The following is an 18036-nucleotide window of genomic DNA, read 5'->3' as shown; positions in this document are numbered from 1 at the left end:
AATTGTTTCTTTTTTTCAGAAGTTTTTCAGAAACAAAAATTTTTTTTAGAATCGAAATTCTATAAATGTTGTTTTATAAAGCTTTTCAGTAATTGTTCAAATAATTAGAGTTAATGTTTACACTTTCACAATAATACGTTAAAATGTGATTTCAAATATTTGACATTTATTTACATTCACACAATAGATTACTTTTCCAAAATTGCTTCTTTTTTTTTACATTATTAAAAAGTTTTTCAGAAACAAAAACTTTTTTTAGAATCGAAATTCTATAAATGTTGCTTTATAACGTTCCCAAAATTAAAAATTTTGAATATATACCAAACTTCGATTTTTTAAATTAATTGTTCCTAATTAATTAATTAATTAGGAACAATTAACTTTATTCATTAACATTCATTTTTTCAGAAATACGTTATTGCCAATTTTTATACATTTAAAGTTAAACAGAAGCATTTTTTAAAAAAAATAAAGCAATATTTGCTTGTTTATTGCTATTATAATACAATTATTTTAATGTATATAACATTATCCTAGATAGCAAAAAAAAAAAAAAAAATTAAACAAATTGCCAATATTTTTTAAAATTTGATTAACTGTTTATTGTTTCATTGAATAATAACCGAAACTATTTTGATAAGTAATGTTTGATAATTACAGTTTTAAATTAATTTCATAGCCTGTCTGGTATTCGATAGTTAATATATTACCATACCACAGGAAATTATTATACGCAAATTAGGGGGTCCACAATGTGACACAGTTGTAAATTAGGAGGCGTGGCCCAATATGATTCCTTTGAAAAATCGCAATTTACATATAAAACTTGCTATATGTCGGCCAGTCAAGTGTGACAGGTAAGTTAAAGAACTAGGAGGCAACAAAAACTAGTCCCGAAGGTCCGGGTTCGAACCCCGGACAGAGTCAATATTTAAGAATTGTATTTCAGATTACTACTTTTTTATTTTACAATGCTGTAGGATAAATACAGTATTCCTTTACTTAAAATTATTATTTTCTCCTTTTCTAAGTACGTGATATAAAAAAAAGTCGTTAAAATAAAGAAATATCTGCTTATATACAGCATAAATACTTGCTCCCATATTTTCCCTTAATATTGACCGATAATATTCAAACTCAGTCAAAATTCAGAGACCCACAATGTGGCAAAAAATTTATGTATGCATATATGCATTTAAGTACATATATATATGTGAGTATATATATACTATAATATACATAATACAAGTATATATATATATATATATATATATATATATATAGATAGATATATATATATATATATATATATATATATATATATATATATATATATATATATATATATATATATATATATATATATATATATATATATATATATATATATATATATATATATATACTATAGTGCCATAGCAAAGGAAATAATTATTGACAAATTAGGGATCCCACTATCAGCATAACATGGTTACCTTGACAAGCAGCAGAAAAAGTTTAAAAAAATCATTTTAAACCGGGCAGAGAGTTGGTCCCATAGTTTTTAAAGGTATTAAGCAACAAGCTACTAGCACAGAGGGTCGCCGGTTCGAAAACAGGCGGCGGTCAAATTTAAAACATTATAAAAAAAAAAATTTCTTTTACAATATGTAAAATATCATAAATAAAATATCGCTTTATTTTATATAATTTTTTTTGTAAGTGCGCACATAATAAAGTCGTTTAATTTCGGACATTAAGCGTTTTATTTGGACAGTCGTTTAATTTTGACGGACGTTTAATTTGGACAGTCGTTTAATTGTGACTCATGTGTATAATACCAAAATATTTTTCAGCATTTTTTCTAATACTTTCATTTATTTTCATTTATTTTTTTTAATTGTTTTAATTCATTTTTTAATAAAAGCATCATTTTTAATACAAGATATACATGTACACCTTTAATGTTTTATTTTGAAGTCAAATATTTTTTATTAATTATGAATTTTGCAATACGTGGGTCATATATTTTTCATGATTGAAGCATTTTGCAATACGTAGTCTGTATTTTTTTTAATGAAATAAGCATCCATAAGATATTTCTACTAATATACTAAAAGCTTAATCCCAAACTGATTTTCCCAAAAACTCTCCTCATTCTGTCCGCACTTAACAATTATGTTAAAATACCTCTTTTTCTATAAAAGTGGGACGAAAAATATGAATGGCAGAAAGACAGATTCGAAAGAAAGAATAAAAGTATAATATTAATTGTTGACATGGTTAGAAAACAAAGGTCGCATAGAAAAAAAATGAATTACTTATAGAATTCTTATCTTGTATCATTTAATCTGTCCCATTGTACTTTGAGAGGAATATTGGCGATAAACATTACAATTATCTCACAAAGAATAATTCACACATCAGATAAGGAAATTGAAACCATGGAAAAAAAGACCCTTTCAGATACATCAATAGAAAGGTACACTTCGATGTAATAAAGGACTTGAAATTTGATAGAAAACAATGGCTTCGGAGCGATGTGATTTACTGCGTGAAGGTTTTTTGGATGTCAAATTTCCTCCGGATAGTCCAGAAAGGGTTTTGCACAAGGTATACATATTTTTCAGAGGTTATTTATTTTTAAATTATATGTTTCTTTTTTTATGTATTCATTCTCAGTTTTTTTATTGCTGGGACATTTTAGAACTTGGGCAAGTTAATTTTGTAAGAATATTTTTCCTAAAATTGAAATTGGGATAAAAAAAAATATTTATGTTAAGTAAATTTTGTAATTTAAATTACTATTAAAGTATGTAGTGCCTTTATTTGAATAAATAAAAAAAATTGAACGATAAACAAATAAAGTGGAATAAAAACTTTATTTTATTCAAGCATTTCATTAATGTACAGTGAGCAAAGAAAAAGAAAGAAAAAACGAATTGCTTTGAATAACTTTTGATTTAATGATCGGATCTTCACGTTCTAGAACTCCATCTTAATGGCTCGAGGGGATGACTTCAAACATGCTAATTAATTATTTCAGACGGTATTTTAAGTTAATCAGACATAGAAACGCACTTTATCTGAATCAACATGCCTTTTTCCGACAGATTAGGATTTCAGACTCCCAGAACATAGAGGGTAGCAGCAATCTGGGGAATATGGTCCCGATAGTTTGGGCAGAAGAGCGATGCAAAGTTTGAACCCTTTAATGTTAATTTTACTTTTTGCGTATTTCCCCATATCTTGAAAACTTTTAAAGCAAACTGAAAAATCTTTACATACAATCATAGAATTCGTTTATCCAAAGATAATACCATGCAAAAAAAAAATGTTAGTAAATATTTACTATTTGTAATTACATTTTATTTAATAAAAATCGTATAACTTTTGAATTGTGAAGTATATAAATTTCTACATAATCTTAAAGTATATAATTTCACATGGCAAACTACAAAATTTGTGCAAAATCGATTGAATAGCTCCTGAGAAATCAAACTTTAAATATGCGACTTTTTTAATTTAGCTACGTGACAAAATGAAAATTTCACTAGTTGTCCATTAAACCTGCATTGCGCATAACTTATTATAACTTTCGCAGCAAGTTCCTTCTGTCCGATCTCAAACTGCTGCTAATTTCCAGTTCTTCACAGCTTAGTGCCTTAACCAATGTTAAGTGTCATTACCAAAGTGATTGACCATGTGGCTCGAAATTTATTTTGTGATGGAAATTATACAAAAACGAAATGTCTCATGATTTCAGGCGTGGCGAAAGCTGTGGATCCGAGCATTTGTGCTACAACCACTGAAAAGAGAACCAAGTTTGATCCTAAACGTCACTCGAAATGCCGAGGACAAGCAATCTCAATCCTTAAAAGTGTCCCGCGATGGCCTTCTCTTGTTCCGTTGTCGTTCTGGTTCTAGACCTTTGCAGACATGGGCACTCTCATCAGGCACTTCGCTGATAGTATACTTGGCAGCCGAAAACGAGGAAGAGACACAAAGCTGGATGAAAACTATCAGAGACGGACTTTGGCCTACCATTCAGAACATGTCAGGTAATTTTAAACAGTACTTATAACTTTTGCTAAAAGAGAATAACTTTTGCTATCACAATAAGTTTATTTTAATGTAACTGCGAAAACAATATTTTTTCCATTTTAAAATTGCACGGAGGAATGGTTTTTGACGCATTTAGAATTAGCTAAAATAGTGCTAAAACTGTTAACATGTAATATTTATAATTATTTTCATTATTTTTTTAATGTTTATATTATTGATATCACCATCCAATGAGGGGAGCCAGGTTCAAATACCAGCGGTGGCGGGTTCATACGAATTCTGCTTCCGGCAGCACTGACCACAGTGTTAACGTAAAATATCATCAGTGGTATTTGGAACTTGGGTTAGAATCATAGGGTATTTGGATCATGGGTTTGGATCATAGGTTGCTTTCGGGTTAACCGCGGGAGATTTTCGTGGTTTTTCTCTCTTACATATAACGCAAATGCGGGCTAGTTCTATCAAAAAGTTCACCACGAAGGCTAGTTTGTCCTAATGCTTGATCCAGGAATTTCCTTGTCTTCTGGGTTAGACTCAAAATTCGAGGTTACGGAGTTGAACATTAGCAGTAGTAAATTCAATATTGGATTGTGTGATCCCACGCCCACTTTGATCTGAACACGCCTATTTCGATGGATGTTCCACATTGACTTGCTACTTGTGACTGCGACATTATCCACATCCTGTGGCCGTTGCTACTCAGTCAAGATCGCGCACAACATCGGCCTGTATACACTCGACTCCTAGTGGCAAACACAGGAGCGACCACGCCCGTGAACTTCATGATCAGCATTTAAAAAGGCCGGTGTTCTTAATACAGCTCTCCCGGCTTCTTATAACAACAACAATCACCTCATGTTATCAGTTCATAGAATTCTATCCCATATATAATTCTGGGGAGGATGTACTGTAGTGTGGCTACCACTACAAAAATACATTTCCCATTCACTAGTACATACATAAAACATAACTCGATTTTCAGTTGGGGCACCTTTTCATAGATGACAGTTGACTTTGTCGAGGAACTCCTCCCACATGCTTTTTATGACATTTAGAGGATTTCTCAACAATACAACACTTTCAGTTGTATTGTGCCGCAATAAAGAAGAGTTAAAGAACTTGTAATTTCAAATTAATCTAATTTCAAGATGAATTTATTTTTTACTAGCTCCAAAAAATAGTAGAATATTAAAAATTAAACTGTTTCATCAAATATACTACAGTCGAACCTCGTTAACGCGAAATCACTTAACGTGAAATATCGCTTTACATGAAACACATGTTTGGTTCCGTGAGTCAGCAATCAATTAGTGTTCTATTTTACATGTTTGATATGAAATTTTCTAGCTGATTATGTCTCGCAGTGGACTGATCGTTAAGACACGGTTCCCAGCAGATCATCGAAGTCAAGCATCACTGGCTACGGTCAATGTGCGGGTGGGTAACCACTTGGATCAGTCTGCGTAGGGACTGAGGGTGTGCGGTATTGGTCCTCGTTAAACTGTTCTGCCGTGAAGTGCTTGACTTCACGTGCAGGTCGTCGGGCTACCGAAGGGGGGTGCCATCCCCTCTGCAGATGATTAGAATTGTGATGGCATGCCTTTGGATCATCCTCAGGGATGCTTCCCAGACTGTCGCTGCTCTAGTGCGACGTAAATTAACTACAACAACAACAATCATGCTGATTATCGTTTAATATAAAAATAAACGAGACAGCACGGATAAGAATTATGTGATTGAAGTGCTAATTATTCATTTCGAGGAACACTGTTTCTATAATTAAAACTTTTAAATAATTAAAACTTTTAAGCTTATTTTAATTTGTTTGGTACGTAATAGCATTGTTTACATACATTAATATAGTACATAACATGCATTAATAGTACGTAATAAATTGTTTTCATGATGTATCGGATAAGACGAAATTGCTGTTAACATGAAATAACTATGATAGTCCCACAGATTTCGCGTTAACGAGGGTCGACCTGTATTTAAGAATAACGACTTTTATTAACATCAAGCGTCAAATGTTTCCAGAAATATAAGGCACAACCGGCCATCGGGAGTCAACCTAAATGCTCAGTTTAAACTGGCATTAAAATTTATAAGAATAAAAAAAAAAAAAATTAGTTTCAACCAGTTCATCAATTGCATATACGTATGTGTTAAAATTTAAAGTGCTGGTTTGATTTTAGAAAAATCGCATGACGTCTCGTTGATTGATGATGAGAAGACATTTTCAACTGGGATTCTTGGTCTGTATGGTCGCTTAGTTAAAACCCCAGATGGAATGACCAGCATCATTCATCCCCACTGGCAGGGGATTCTACTTCGTTGGAAGCAAGAGGATGTGGTCAATATTAAACTTGTGAGAAAGGTTGGAGGAGAATCATCGGGTGTCTTCAAAATTACCTTAAAAAGGTAAACAAAAGGAATTATAATTTGTATTGTAGGTTTAGTATTGTTTGAGACGGTAATCGAAGTTTTCAATTTGAAGCGGTAATCGCAGTTTCAGACGTTGTGGGTTAAATAGTATGTTGATTATTCCAGTCTTTTGGTTCTAGAGATTATAATTGGCTTATAAGAGCAAGCCTTACTTGATAAATTGATAAATCGACTTTTTATGGAACCTCAATTCCCATTTAACGGGCTTATTTGTAACAGTAACATATTACGCTAAATTAGGAAAAATATTAGCATGGGAATAGGTATATTAGTACAGGTGGCAATAACTTTAAATCATCAGTGAAGGTGGTACTGTGATTGATCGAAATTGGTGGTTGTTGACTTCCTCCGGTGAATGTTGATAATCATTTAGTAGGTCCTCCACGAAGGCAAATTTCTCCTAATACTTGACCCAGGATTTCCCTTGTCTTCTGGATCGATCGGGTTCAAAATTACAAGAATACGGAGTTGAACATTAGTAGTCATAAACCGTCGTTCAACGATGGTCATAAAATCACACAGTCGCTTTGATAAATGTCCGAAATATGTACTAGGTCCAGTTAAGTGCCCCTGCCCGGTATTCATTTACTCGGTATGCCAAACATCAATGTTTAGGTTCAGTGCCACTGCCGAGGGTACATTAATCCAGTAATCTGAACACTGATCATTCTCCTAATCTATCCTCACTAGATATTAAAATATCGAATAAATATAAAATTATCAACGAATAAATCAATATCAAATCGGATATAACGAATATTTTGGACATTCACCAAAGCGAGTATGTGATTGCCGACATTCACAGGTGAAAGTTGACATTTTCTTGATTTCGGTCAGTCTTTGTAGCACAGAGATTACAAGGCAAATGTAAAGTGGGCAGTGGCATACTGTTATTTATCCTATTATTTTTAATAATAATGTACAGCTATTGTTAAGGATGAAAATGCCAAAGCTAATCCGTAATGCATATACTGATATTTTGCTCTGACATCGCAAGAAACAAAAAAATCACGAAAACTAATCCTAACAACTGAAAAAATGAAAGTATATATTTGAATAAAAATTATTATGTCACATTATATTTGGCACATTAATTATATGTAGAAACCAAACCAGTTTGCATAGCTAAATATAAAATCACAGCGAGTCCTCCTCTGATAGCTTCAAACGAGATAATTTTTCGTTTAACACCTCAACTGGGAGTGCCTGAATCTGGTCATCACCGTATTTTAATATTTGCTATCTTTGAATAAGAAATATTTTCCAAACTTAACAAATCAACGAAGATGAACCGCGATGGCTCAAGTGATAGCCTTCCAATGAGGTGAACCGATACGAATTCCGCATCCGGCTTGCACCGACCCCAGTGCAGACGTGGAATATCCTCAGTGGTTGCCGAATCATGAGTGCCCGTGGGAGGTTTTCGTGCTTTTTCTTTCCATGAAACGCAAATGCGGGTTAGTTCTATGAAAAAAAGTCCTTCAAGATGGTAAATTTCTCCCAATACTTGAACCAAGAGTTCCCTCGTCTTCTGGATTGGGTTCAGAATTACAAGGCTACGTAGTTGAACATTGTAGTCGTTAACACGAAATTTGGGTCTGCTGTTCAACGACGGTTGCAAAATTGCAAAATATAAAAGTTGTAAAGTCAACAACGATGGAGAAATTTTTTTAAAATTATCTAGGATTTAAGTGGAGTTGTTTGAATAGTTATTTAACAGTCGACGGTTGAGTCTTATGACTAAGTGACTGTTTTATTGATTTCTTTCAAAGAACACTAACTTCGTCTATAACAATCTAAAAGTTTTAATTATTACTAAACCATACTACGAAAAATAACAAATAATTCTTCAAATTATAAATTGATCAGAATTATTTTTGGCAAAGCTGGTTTTATAATTGTGTGCAAAAACTTTGGATTCTTGAAATTAGTTACACATGTACAAAATTTATTTTAAATGTCAGGTATTTAAATTATTCAGAAAGTGTAATTAAAAAATACATATTTTGCACAATTTTTCGCATTTAAATTTTACGATAACCAATTATTTTTATTGATTTCAAAAGTACTGCAAAGCAGAGTAAATAGTTATTAGATAATTAGCGACAAAGACAAGAAAATGAATAAAAATGATGTAAAAATTGCCAATGATAATAAAGAGCGTTTTTAAAATGTTTTGTTAAATCCTGCTTAATATAGGTTGAATTTAAGTTAAGTTTAGTTTAACTCGCTAACTTATTAACTAAATAATTTGTTAACTTATTAATTGTTAAGTTGCTAAATTTAACTTTTAATTTAAATGTTTTATGAAACTCTGCATTTCTTTACAATATTATATACATATTTTTGCATTTAATTTAAAATAAAACAATATTAAAAGCTCCTGAAAATTTTGACAAGATATCACCATACTAAATATTAAGCTTACAACACGGACTTTCAGATAATCAGATATAATGAAAAAGCTTAAAAGAATTAAATTATTGAATGAATACGTCATTATTTTCATAGTTAATAGTTTTTTAAATAACAGAATAAATAGTTAATAACTTTTAAACTTAGCAGTATACCATTTTTTTAATGTTAAATTAATGATGTTTCTTCTTTTTTTTTTAGTTCAAAAACTGAGACACGCACTTTTTATTTCTACAGTAATACTGCGACATCTGCAATTGATTGGCTCCAATCAAGTGCAAAAGACTCCACAGAACTTTCAACAAATAGTAAATCACAAAATACTAAGGAACTATCTCGCAATGATGAAACACAAAACGATATCATCGTCAATGGCAATGATACATCAGCGTACGCAACCATTAGAAAAGCTTCCAAACAGTTAGAAAACGAGCAAGGAAACAAACTAGACTCAGTCAAAGACGAAAGTACAAACAAAACCTTAAATGACAAACTTAATTCTAGTAATTTCCTCTCGACAAACATTTCCAGCGATTTATTAGATGCCAGTTTGAGCTTCGTTAAACTACCACTGGCAAAATCAAAGTCGCTAAACGATCAACTCAAACCGACAGCAAAAAGTGATGAGGATTCGGATGAAACATCAGACATGTATGAGCATGTGTATGAAGATATGGTTCCTAAATCCTCAAGATCTGACACAGTGTATGAGGATGTACTGAACTCGGAAAGTGAATACGTACCACCTCTGCCACCACCTTTACCAACGGAGAAACCTCAGATTCTCCGTTTGCTAAAGTTGTCCGAAAGTGTCGCCGAAGCTTTGAAATTGGCTGAAGAACAACACGTACCAGTGGTTGACAAAAATTCTAAGCGCCTTCTAGATAGTCCAGTAAGAGAAACTGTGCCACAAATTTTTCAGAAAAAGCCTATTCTTCGTAGATCATCAGAACCAAACATTATTTGATATATTGATGACTTTTGTCTCAAAAGCTAGAGATAATCCTTTGAAAGTGTTTGCTGAACATTTGAAAATGGCTAATGGAACACACAAGTGGCTTATGTGAATTCTGACCGTGTTCGAAAGTTCATCAAAATTCTGAAACACGCTTTTTGTAAATAGACCGATATTACGTCAATCATAAGAAACTGGTCTTTTGATACTTCAGACTTCTATGAGAAATTGTTTAATTATTAAAAATCATAATCTTTGTTTTTCTGTTATCTCTTTATTTTAAAAACTCAACACATTTCTTTTCAATATTTGAGTGTTAATATGAAGGGCTTGAGCATATGTATAATGATAAGCCACAGTCTTTTCTAAGGGTGACAACTTTACGTCATACTTTTTGGATAGGTTTTAGGGATGTACTAGGAACTCGGCAATTACCCGGTACCCGACCAAAATTTCATTACCCTGTAAGTATCCAAACCCTGCAAAAGATTTTCACTACTCTGTACTGAGTACCCAGACCCAGCCAAATTCATCAAACATCCAAAGCGAGGTAACACTCATTTATGTTCGACACAACCATACTCAGAATTAGAGTTACGTTTGAAACTATTCAAAAAATAGTTTTAGTTTTGGTACGACTTTTGCACTTGTGTTAAATTTAAATCTTCTGTGGGCTTTTCGATATTCAAAACATCTTTTATGTTTATTATGATGGAACTAAACATTCGATTGTTAGACGACGATTACAACAAATCTCGATAAGGAACAAGTGTACTGCATTGCAGACAACCGTAGTAATCACTTTCCAATAACTACAAGGGATAAATAGTTTATTAGACAAATGTTTAGTTATCTTGGGTTGAGTTTTGCAGTAAGTATAGTAAATACATGTCTGTTTTGAAACTCAGTCAAATAGTATCGATTGTGTAAAGTTTATCAAATAGAATAAATTTGAATAATAAAGCTATGTAATTTTTTTTCGAGGAGACAGCTTTGCCACGAGTTTAAGACACCAAGATTGTAGTTGTTTTTTAAATTTTCCCTGGCGAAAAAAGTTATGAATACACTCTTAACCTTTAAAAGAATTTTTAAAAAAAATTAGAACTCCTAATTTGTAAAGCTGAAAGTGCCCCAAACTGCGCCGTATGTCGCAGAACAATTAGAATCGCAACGGAAAAAATTATGTTAAGAGCAGAACTTGCCCACGTCCAAGCAGAACAGTTTTATGTCCAAAATAAGATGAAAATTTCAATTTCTGTTAATTTTAATTTCATAATGTAAGATACATAACATGATGTTTAAATAATTAGGGCAACTTTTGTTTTCAAAACAAAATCATACGTATATTTTAAGAAATGGCATCTAACTAGCGAGAGTTGTTTACATTTGACAATAGCCACACAACATTTGTAATTAACAAATTTTATTGCAGAATATTGACATAAGGCTTCTGGAAGGATAAGTAAAACTTCGAGTAACTTTTAGCGATAAAAAAAATCCTTTTAAGATTAAAGCAAAGCAGGCCGGGTGGCTGAGCGGTTAGCGTGCCTAACTGCGAAGCCAATGTTGTGGTGAGTTCAAATCCTGCTCAGGGCATGGGTTTTTCTCTCTGTGTGTTGTCCTCTGATATACAGGGATGTGAACACTTTATGAACGGGTATTTGTGGCAGTGTGGCGTGGGTAATGTTGCTCGCCTCCGTATTTGGTCACTAGGTACTCACCAGGCAACGCAAAATGAGCTACAATTCCGGCACTTTGCATAGGGAAGAAAAAATAAATAAATAAATAAAAATCCCAAAACAAACAATAAAATTCTATTTATTGTAATTTCTAAATAAGAACATCTACACAGCATACACACACAATCAAAATTGCAAAAGAGTTTTTAGTGAAGTAATTTCCGCATATGGTAATAAGTTGCAATATATGGATCTGATTTTTATTTTATACAGACAAATTGAAACGAGGTGTAAAAATAAAAATTATTATTTTAACAAAATATCGATTGTTCATTAAATTTAAATGCTGTTTACAAATATAAAATAAACTGAAGACTCTTTAAAAACCTTTTGTACTCGTTGTGCTTCAATAGGCCATTCACACTCGAACTTTCATACACCAACATGAATAAAAAGTCCCTTAAAATTCATTATATACAAACAAACCTGTATAAATATTAAATTAAACAGTATTGTCAGCAGTATAATTTTTATAACAAATACTTTATTTAATACTTGGAGTTAGTGAAAAGTAAGTGACCATAAACAACAAAACAGGTAAAATGTTTCTAAATAAATTTCATGTGCTTAATACTTAATTTTATTACAAAATTATTTTATTATATGGTTAGAAACAAAGAAAATTTAAAGTCAGCTCTGTTACCGACAATGTAGTAAATGGTGGCATTTTAAAAAATGTCCGGCCTTTTTAGGTGAAAGAGAATTACTATAAAGAATATGAAATGTGAGAATTACTATAAAGATTTGAAAATCATTTTGTAGAAGTATAGGTTTTTCATAAGTTATTCTATAGAAAGAGTCTCAGCATTGTGTGAAATATTAAATATTTTATACTTTACAACTCGATTTTAAGCATCCTATGTTGTTGTTGTTGTCGTCGACCACCAAGGTAGAGGGTGTGTGATTATTCTTGTTTTCAAGTGGCGTCATCTACGGGCAAGAATTCAACTTCTGCCACACCCATACGTCACACCCGTTTATAGGGCACACCTATTCATTCATCCACAGATCGCAATTTTGACCTGAATCAGTAATGATCAATTTCCCATTTAGTACCTCGGTAGGTATAATTTGTTATAGGGGCATGGAGGACTTTGTGACCCAACAGATATAACGTGCATCAGTCACCATTTACTACACAGGGAGTTTTCGGCTGGCTGGATTCGAACTCCCGCTCTCACAAACGCGAGTCCAGCACCCTGCCAACCAGGATAAGCATCCAATACAGGTAACATACATAATATTAAAAAACTATTTCCTTAATAAAAACATTTATCTTTAATTTAACGAACAAAAAAAAAATTTCAAGAATACCTTTTCTCACATTTTATTAAAATAAATTAAATAATCAACTAATTTTTTTATTTATATGACAGAAACCTAACTTTGATACATTTGAACTTACCAATTTAATATACAAAAAAGTTCAATTAATGTTTTTTTTCTTCTTTTGACACACCATAATATTTTTTTGGTCTAAAACAAAAAAAAATTTGGGCTTTTAAAAATAAATATTAATAACAAATAGAGAATATAGCTATCATTATCATAGTAAACCAAGACATAATGAAAACACCATGACAGATATTAAAATTATCCTAGCTTATGAAATAGGCACGTATATATAAAGCATGCTGGATCTGAGGAATTCTGCTTTTCTTGTACTTTTTATTGCTTTGAACACCAGACCCATTTAAAACTTTGCAATTTGATTAAAAGGAATTGAACATCAAAGTTATAATATGCTAACATAAAATTTCAACTTTACCCACACTTACTTCAGAAACTTTTTGTCATGTTGAAAATATACATGGGGTATGAAAGTAAGGAAAAATGTATCAAATGAGCAGTTATTGTAAATAATATTTAAAATCTTTCTGTGATGGTGAAATATTTATCTATTAAGCAAATATTTTTCTTGTAATTGTCTCAAATACTTCTACAGTATTCAAATAATATATATATATATATATATATATATATATATATATATATATATATATATATATATATATATATATATATATATATATATATATATATATATATATATATATATATATATATATATATATATATATAAGATAAGTTTAAAGATATGGCAGTGGTTTGAAGAAAGAGAATTTCTATTTCATAATTCCTTTGGTTGAATTTAAATTAAAAAAAACGATTGTATCATATATTTTTAAAACAAAATGTGGCATTAACTTGCTTATGCTTCAACACATTAAAAACTAATTTTTTGAGCTACATTTTTCCCTGCTTAGAAAACCAGTTTTTCTCACAAAAAGGAGGAAAAAAAAACATTTTCAAAAGGGTAAAGGAGGAAAAAAAAACATTTTCAAAAGGAAAAAGAAGAAAAAGGAAAAGAGAAAGAAAATCCATACAATATTTACAAAAATAATATAAATATCTGAAAAGTGAAAATAGAATAAAAAAAAATATCAACTTGTATTTTAACAACAAAATAACAATTTTTTTAAAGAGAAAAAGTATTTAATACACATACAGAAATTTCCAGCTTAGTTAAAAGGTCATATTAAGTAAAACGCTTTCTGAGTTTGAGAATTATAAAAATATTATTTTGTTTACAAATACAAAAAACTATTTATTCGATGATACTAACTGAATTAAATTAGTATTGTCATCGAAATGTGTGCATTTTAGAGATGGGCCAACAAAGAAGCCCAATTTTTTCATAATTGAAGGCTACTTCGATCCATAACTACAGTAAAGAGTCCACACTAATTCACCAATATTATCTACAATTTACATATCTACATAAAAAATTTTTACACATACATTTTAAAGAATGTTATCAAAATTTGACCCCCCTAAAATAAAAGTATTACAAAATTACATTTCTTATTTAATAAGGCTATAGAGTGGAGAAAAGTCAGCTGCTTTTTCTTTGTATTGGAAAACCATATTTTATAAATATTGACACAAGTTCCGAAATTAATTCTATACTAGGGAATTACATTTTGGAGAAACAAATCAACAGAAAAAGATTTTAAAAAATCTGGGAATTTAAAACTAACAAGCAATGCATTTAAAATACTCTTCTTCAAATAAAAATATTGTTACAAGATGTCGGAATTCTTTAAATAAGAACATCTCAAATAAAATCAGATTATTTTTCTTTTTAAAAAGCCCAAGGTTTACATTTATTTGAAGTACATGATGTTTGATATAAATATAATATATATTTCAAATCTGGAGGAATATCAAAATAATCAAGAAAGAAATACAAAAAATTATAGTTAATACAATTATTATTTAAAAACTCAAACAGCTTCTGTTTTAGAAAAATGTTTCTGTGTAAAAATGTAAAGTAAACAAATAAAATAAATTTCCACACATGTATAGAGTATGTTAGGCAAGCTTGCTATTCTGAGCAAATCTACAATAATTTTGAATTTTAATATTAACTTCTAAACAAAACTTGTTTCATGACAATACCCACTTAAAATACCATCCCAATAATTATGAAATCACAAAAGTTAGGAAACAGTAACAACTTTTGTACTTAGTAAAGGATACTGATTGTTTAAAAAAAGAAATCATTGGTACTTTGTTAAATATCACAGTACCACAGTATACACTCAGGAATTCCTTGTTGTAATACAACCAGGGGTTTAATACACACAGATAAATATATATTTAGCAAAACAATAAATAATTTCAGGTAAAGTATTGCAAATACACAGGGAATCTTTTCAGATTTTGTAAAAGATAAAAATTATATCACATGAACAAATTTAGAATCTCACACTGACTAAAAAAATTTTCTATCAATTAATAATTTTAAAGTATAAAAAAAAATCTCTCATGATTTCATATACTTTATAAAGGAAGATAAAAAATACCAAAAATATATTATATGAATGAATTTAGAATTCCTAGAAATTACTTGCTTGTGATTCTCAACTAATAAATTTAAATATAAAAGATTAAAACAATATATAAAATACGTAATTAAAAAAAATACAATTTCAAAAACAAGTCATTTTTTTAATGTAGAGACATAAACATAATAAAATGTCTTACATTTTGATGTAAAAGTTAGTTAGTACAAAATTTAGGAATGTTTCTGATTTTTTTACATTAAGTTTAGTCACTCATATCAATAGTTTTAAAGAAGAAAAAAACTCAATATATATTTGTATGTTTTTTGTATCAGCAGAATTTTCATAAATTAAAAGAGGCTTCAGGCAATGTAAAGATTGCCATACGCAACATTTCTGATTAAATACTATTAGAAAGTTTTCTATAAATTTTAAAATGCTAAGAAAATTAATGAGGTTGTGATTACCTTTCAGATGCTTTGATAAAAATTCCAATTAAAAGCTTATATTGTGAGCAATTTTTTATAAGAACAAAAAATATTATAACCTAACATAAATAAAAAACATTATTATTTTAAATTCAATGAAACATCAACCAACTACTAGTTAAAAAGTGTAGTAAATAAATTGACATAAGCTTTAATTAAAATACATAACCATTAAAATTTAACAATTATCAATATATTGCATATATTTTTGTTTTTATGAGTAAATATATGATTAGCTTATTGCACTTGAATAATATGAAACATTATCATACGATTAACCACACACATTTCCGTAGAAAAATGAATCGCCTAATTTTCATATAAAAACAAGATTTCATAGTGATACATTTCCTTTTGAAGTATGTTTACATTTTTATGCTTATTCAATAGTAATGATGGGTAGATATTGCACTTATACTCACAACTGCCATATGAATAATGATTTAGTTATAATATGAATAATAAATATTACACAGAAATCAGAAAAGTTGTAACACATATAAAACATCAAATATTATAATAAGTGACAATCTATTAGTACATGAAGAGTTTCTTAAAGCAAAACTAGAAGGGAAAAAAATGGTTCAAACAAGAGTGAGGATTAAATTCTATTCTGGATTGAGAGAATACATTTTTAGTTATGAAGCTCACTAATAACTTTTAAGTCTTTTAATGTTACTCCTTAATACTTAACAGTCAAAATGGGCATTCTTGGTAAAAATGATGCATTACCAGAGAGAACAATCTCCATGAAAACACTTTAATGCACTACAAGAGAACAAATTGGCACTCTTGTTCAAAAACAATGCACTACAAGAGAACAAATGAGCTTGTTCAAAATGATGCGCTACAAGAGAGCAATCAGACACACTTGTTCAAATCGATGCACTACAAGAGAGCAATCAGACACTCCTGTTGAAGATGCTGCACTACAAGAGAGCAACCACAAAATTTTTATAATGATAAGAATAGCATTAACTAGTCTACAGGTTCTAGTTTAGAAGCTAATTTTCATTGAGCATGCACTTGTAACCATGAATGGGCATATATTGTTATTATCCTACACAGGCTTTGGAAGTTTCATCCTAGGATGGCGTAGAATAGGCGCAGAGCGGTCATCGCTGTTAGCTTTCCGGAGATTGACACCTTCTCGAATTTCACCGAGCAAATCAGCTCTGCAACGCGAGACATCAACTGAACCACGGCCAGCCAACCATTTCTGCACTCTACAGGCAGCTTCATTTCGCCCTCCTACACTCGCTTTTTTCGTCTCAAATAGAATATTTTGGTGGAGACCTGCATATTCCAAATCCAGAGAACTCCTTCTATCAGGGGTTGGGGGGAGTTTCTTCTGGGGCACCTCTTCAATGGAGTTCCTTTGCCTAGGAAATTGATCTACCAACTCACTAAAAGTAGGTTGAGAGACACGCCGCTGAGCTTTTGTCTCCAGAGGTCTCGGAGCAGTATGGAACTTAGATGATTCTGTTTTACGCTCTCTTCGTTCCACCTTGCTGAATTTCAATTCTAAGTCAGACAAAAGAGTATTTTTATCAGGAGTACGTGGAAGTTTCTTAGTGGGGGCTGATCGCTGGTTTATACGTGGGGGAACTTCGGGCTCAACTTCCTCTAGAGGAGGCGGTGGTGGCGGAAGACGATCTGGTACCACCATCTCCTCCTCCCGTTGCAATGCATCTAAGCGAGCATTGAGTGCTCGCATTAGCTGTGCGTGAGCATCTGATCCGTCAATCGAGTCATTAAACACATTCCATGATGTAGCAGAACATTCTGCACCTTTGGCTGTTCTATGAGGTGGAACGAGGGGAGCTTGTTTTGTAGCAGAGGAACGTCTTACTGGTGGCGGTGGGGCATGCCCCCCACATGCACCTTCTTCATTGGGTGTTGAGGGAGTTTGTGCATCTAAAAATATAATATTTAGTATAAAAGAAACTAATATTTCGAAAGAAAAAAATTATTGATATGAATAAGCATTAATTGTAAAATACAAAATTAAATAAATAAGAAATGAAAACTTCCTATATTACACATTTATATGAGAGATGTAAAGAATATTTGACATGCATGAATAATGTGCATTAATAAAA

At 31.1% G+C, this 18036-nt stretch overlaps 2 protein-coding genes across 2 annotated transcripts in view; one reads left to right on the top strand and one right to left on the bottom strand.

Annotated features, from left to right (window-relative positions):
- Window positions 1-2401: 2401 nt before the first annotated feature.
- On the top strand, window positions 2402-10119 carry LOC107446783 (uncharacterized). The gene is made up of 4 exons (XM_043048421.3): window positions 2402-2592; window positions 3746-4040; window positions 6240-6465; window positions 9106-10119. The coding sequence occupies exons 1-4, from the start codon at window positions 2506-2508 to the stop codon at window positions 9869-9871; spliced, it is 1374 nt and encodes a 457-aa protein (XP_042904355.2). The 5' UTR covers window positions 2402-2505; the 3' UTR covers window positions 9872-10119.
- Window positions 10120-14740: 4621 nt separating this feature from the next.
- Window positions 14741-18036, bottom strand: part of LOC107446784 (uncharacterized) — a 31240-nt gene continuing 27944 nt past the window's right edge. The window contains exon 16 of the mRNA XM_016061544.4: window positions 14741-17851. Within this exon, the coding sequence (XP_015917030.3) occupies window positions 16995-17851 (857 nt within the window). The 3' untranslated portion in view covers window positions 14741-16994. The remainder of the gene's footprint in view (window positions 17852-18036) is intronic.

This window comes from Parasteatoda tepidariorum, chromosome 6, assembly GCF_982258835.1.
Source record: "Parasteatoda tepidariorum strain Cologne lab strain chromosome 6, Ptep-v5.0, whole genome shotgun sequence".
NCBI lineage: Eukaryota > Metazoa > Arthropoda > Arachnida > Araneae > Theridiidae > Parasteatoda > Parasteatoda tepidariorum.
This window is presented reverse-complemented; position numbering and strand designations above follow the sequence as displayed.

What these genes read in the sequence shown, in the direction of transcription:
- LOC107446783 (XM_043048421.3), top strand. Translation starts at nt 2,506, where the DNA reads ATGGCTTCGGAGCGATGTGATTTACTGCGTGAAGGTTTTTTGGATGTC. An exon ending in CAGAAAGGGTTTTGCACAAG is followed by an intron (nt 2,593 to 3,745) that starts GTATACATATTT and finishes TCATGATTTCAG; the next exon opens with GCGTGGCGAAAGCTGTGGAT. An exon ending in TTCAAAATTACCTTAAAAAG is followed by an intron (nt 6,466 to 9,105) that starts GTAAACAAAAGG and finishes TTTTTTTTTTAG; the next exon opens with TTCAAAAACTGAGACACGCA.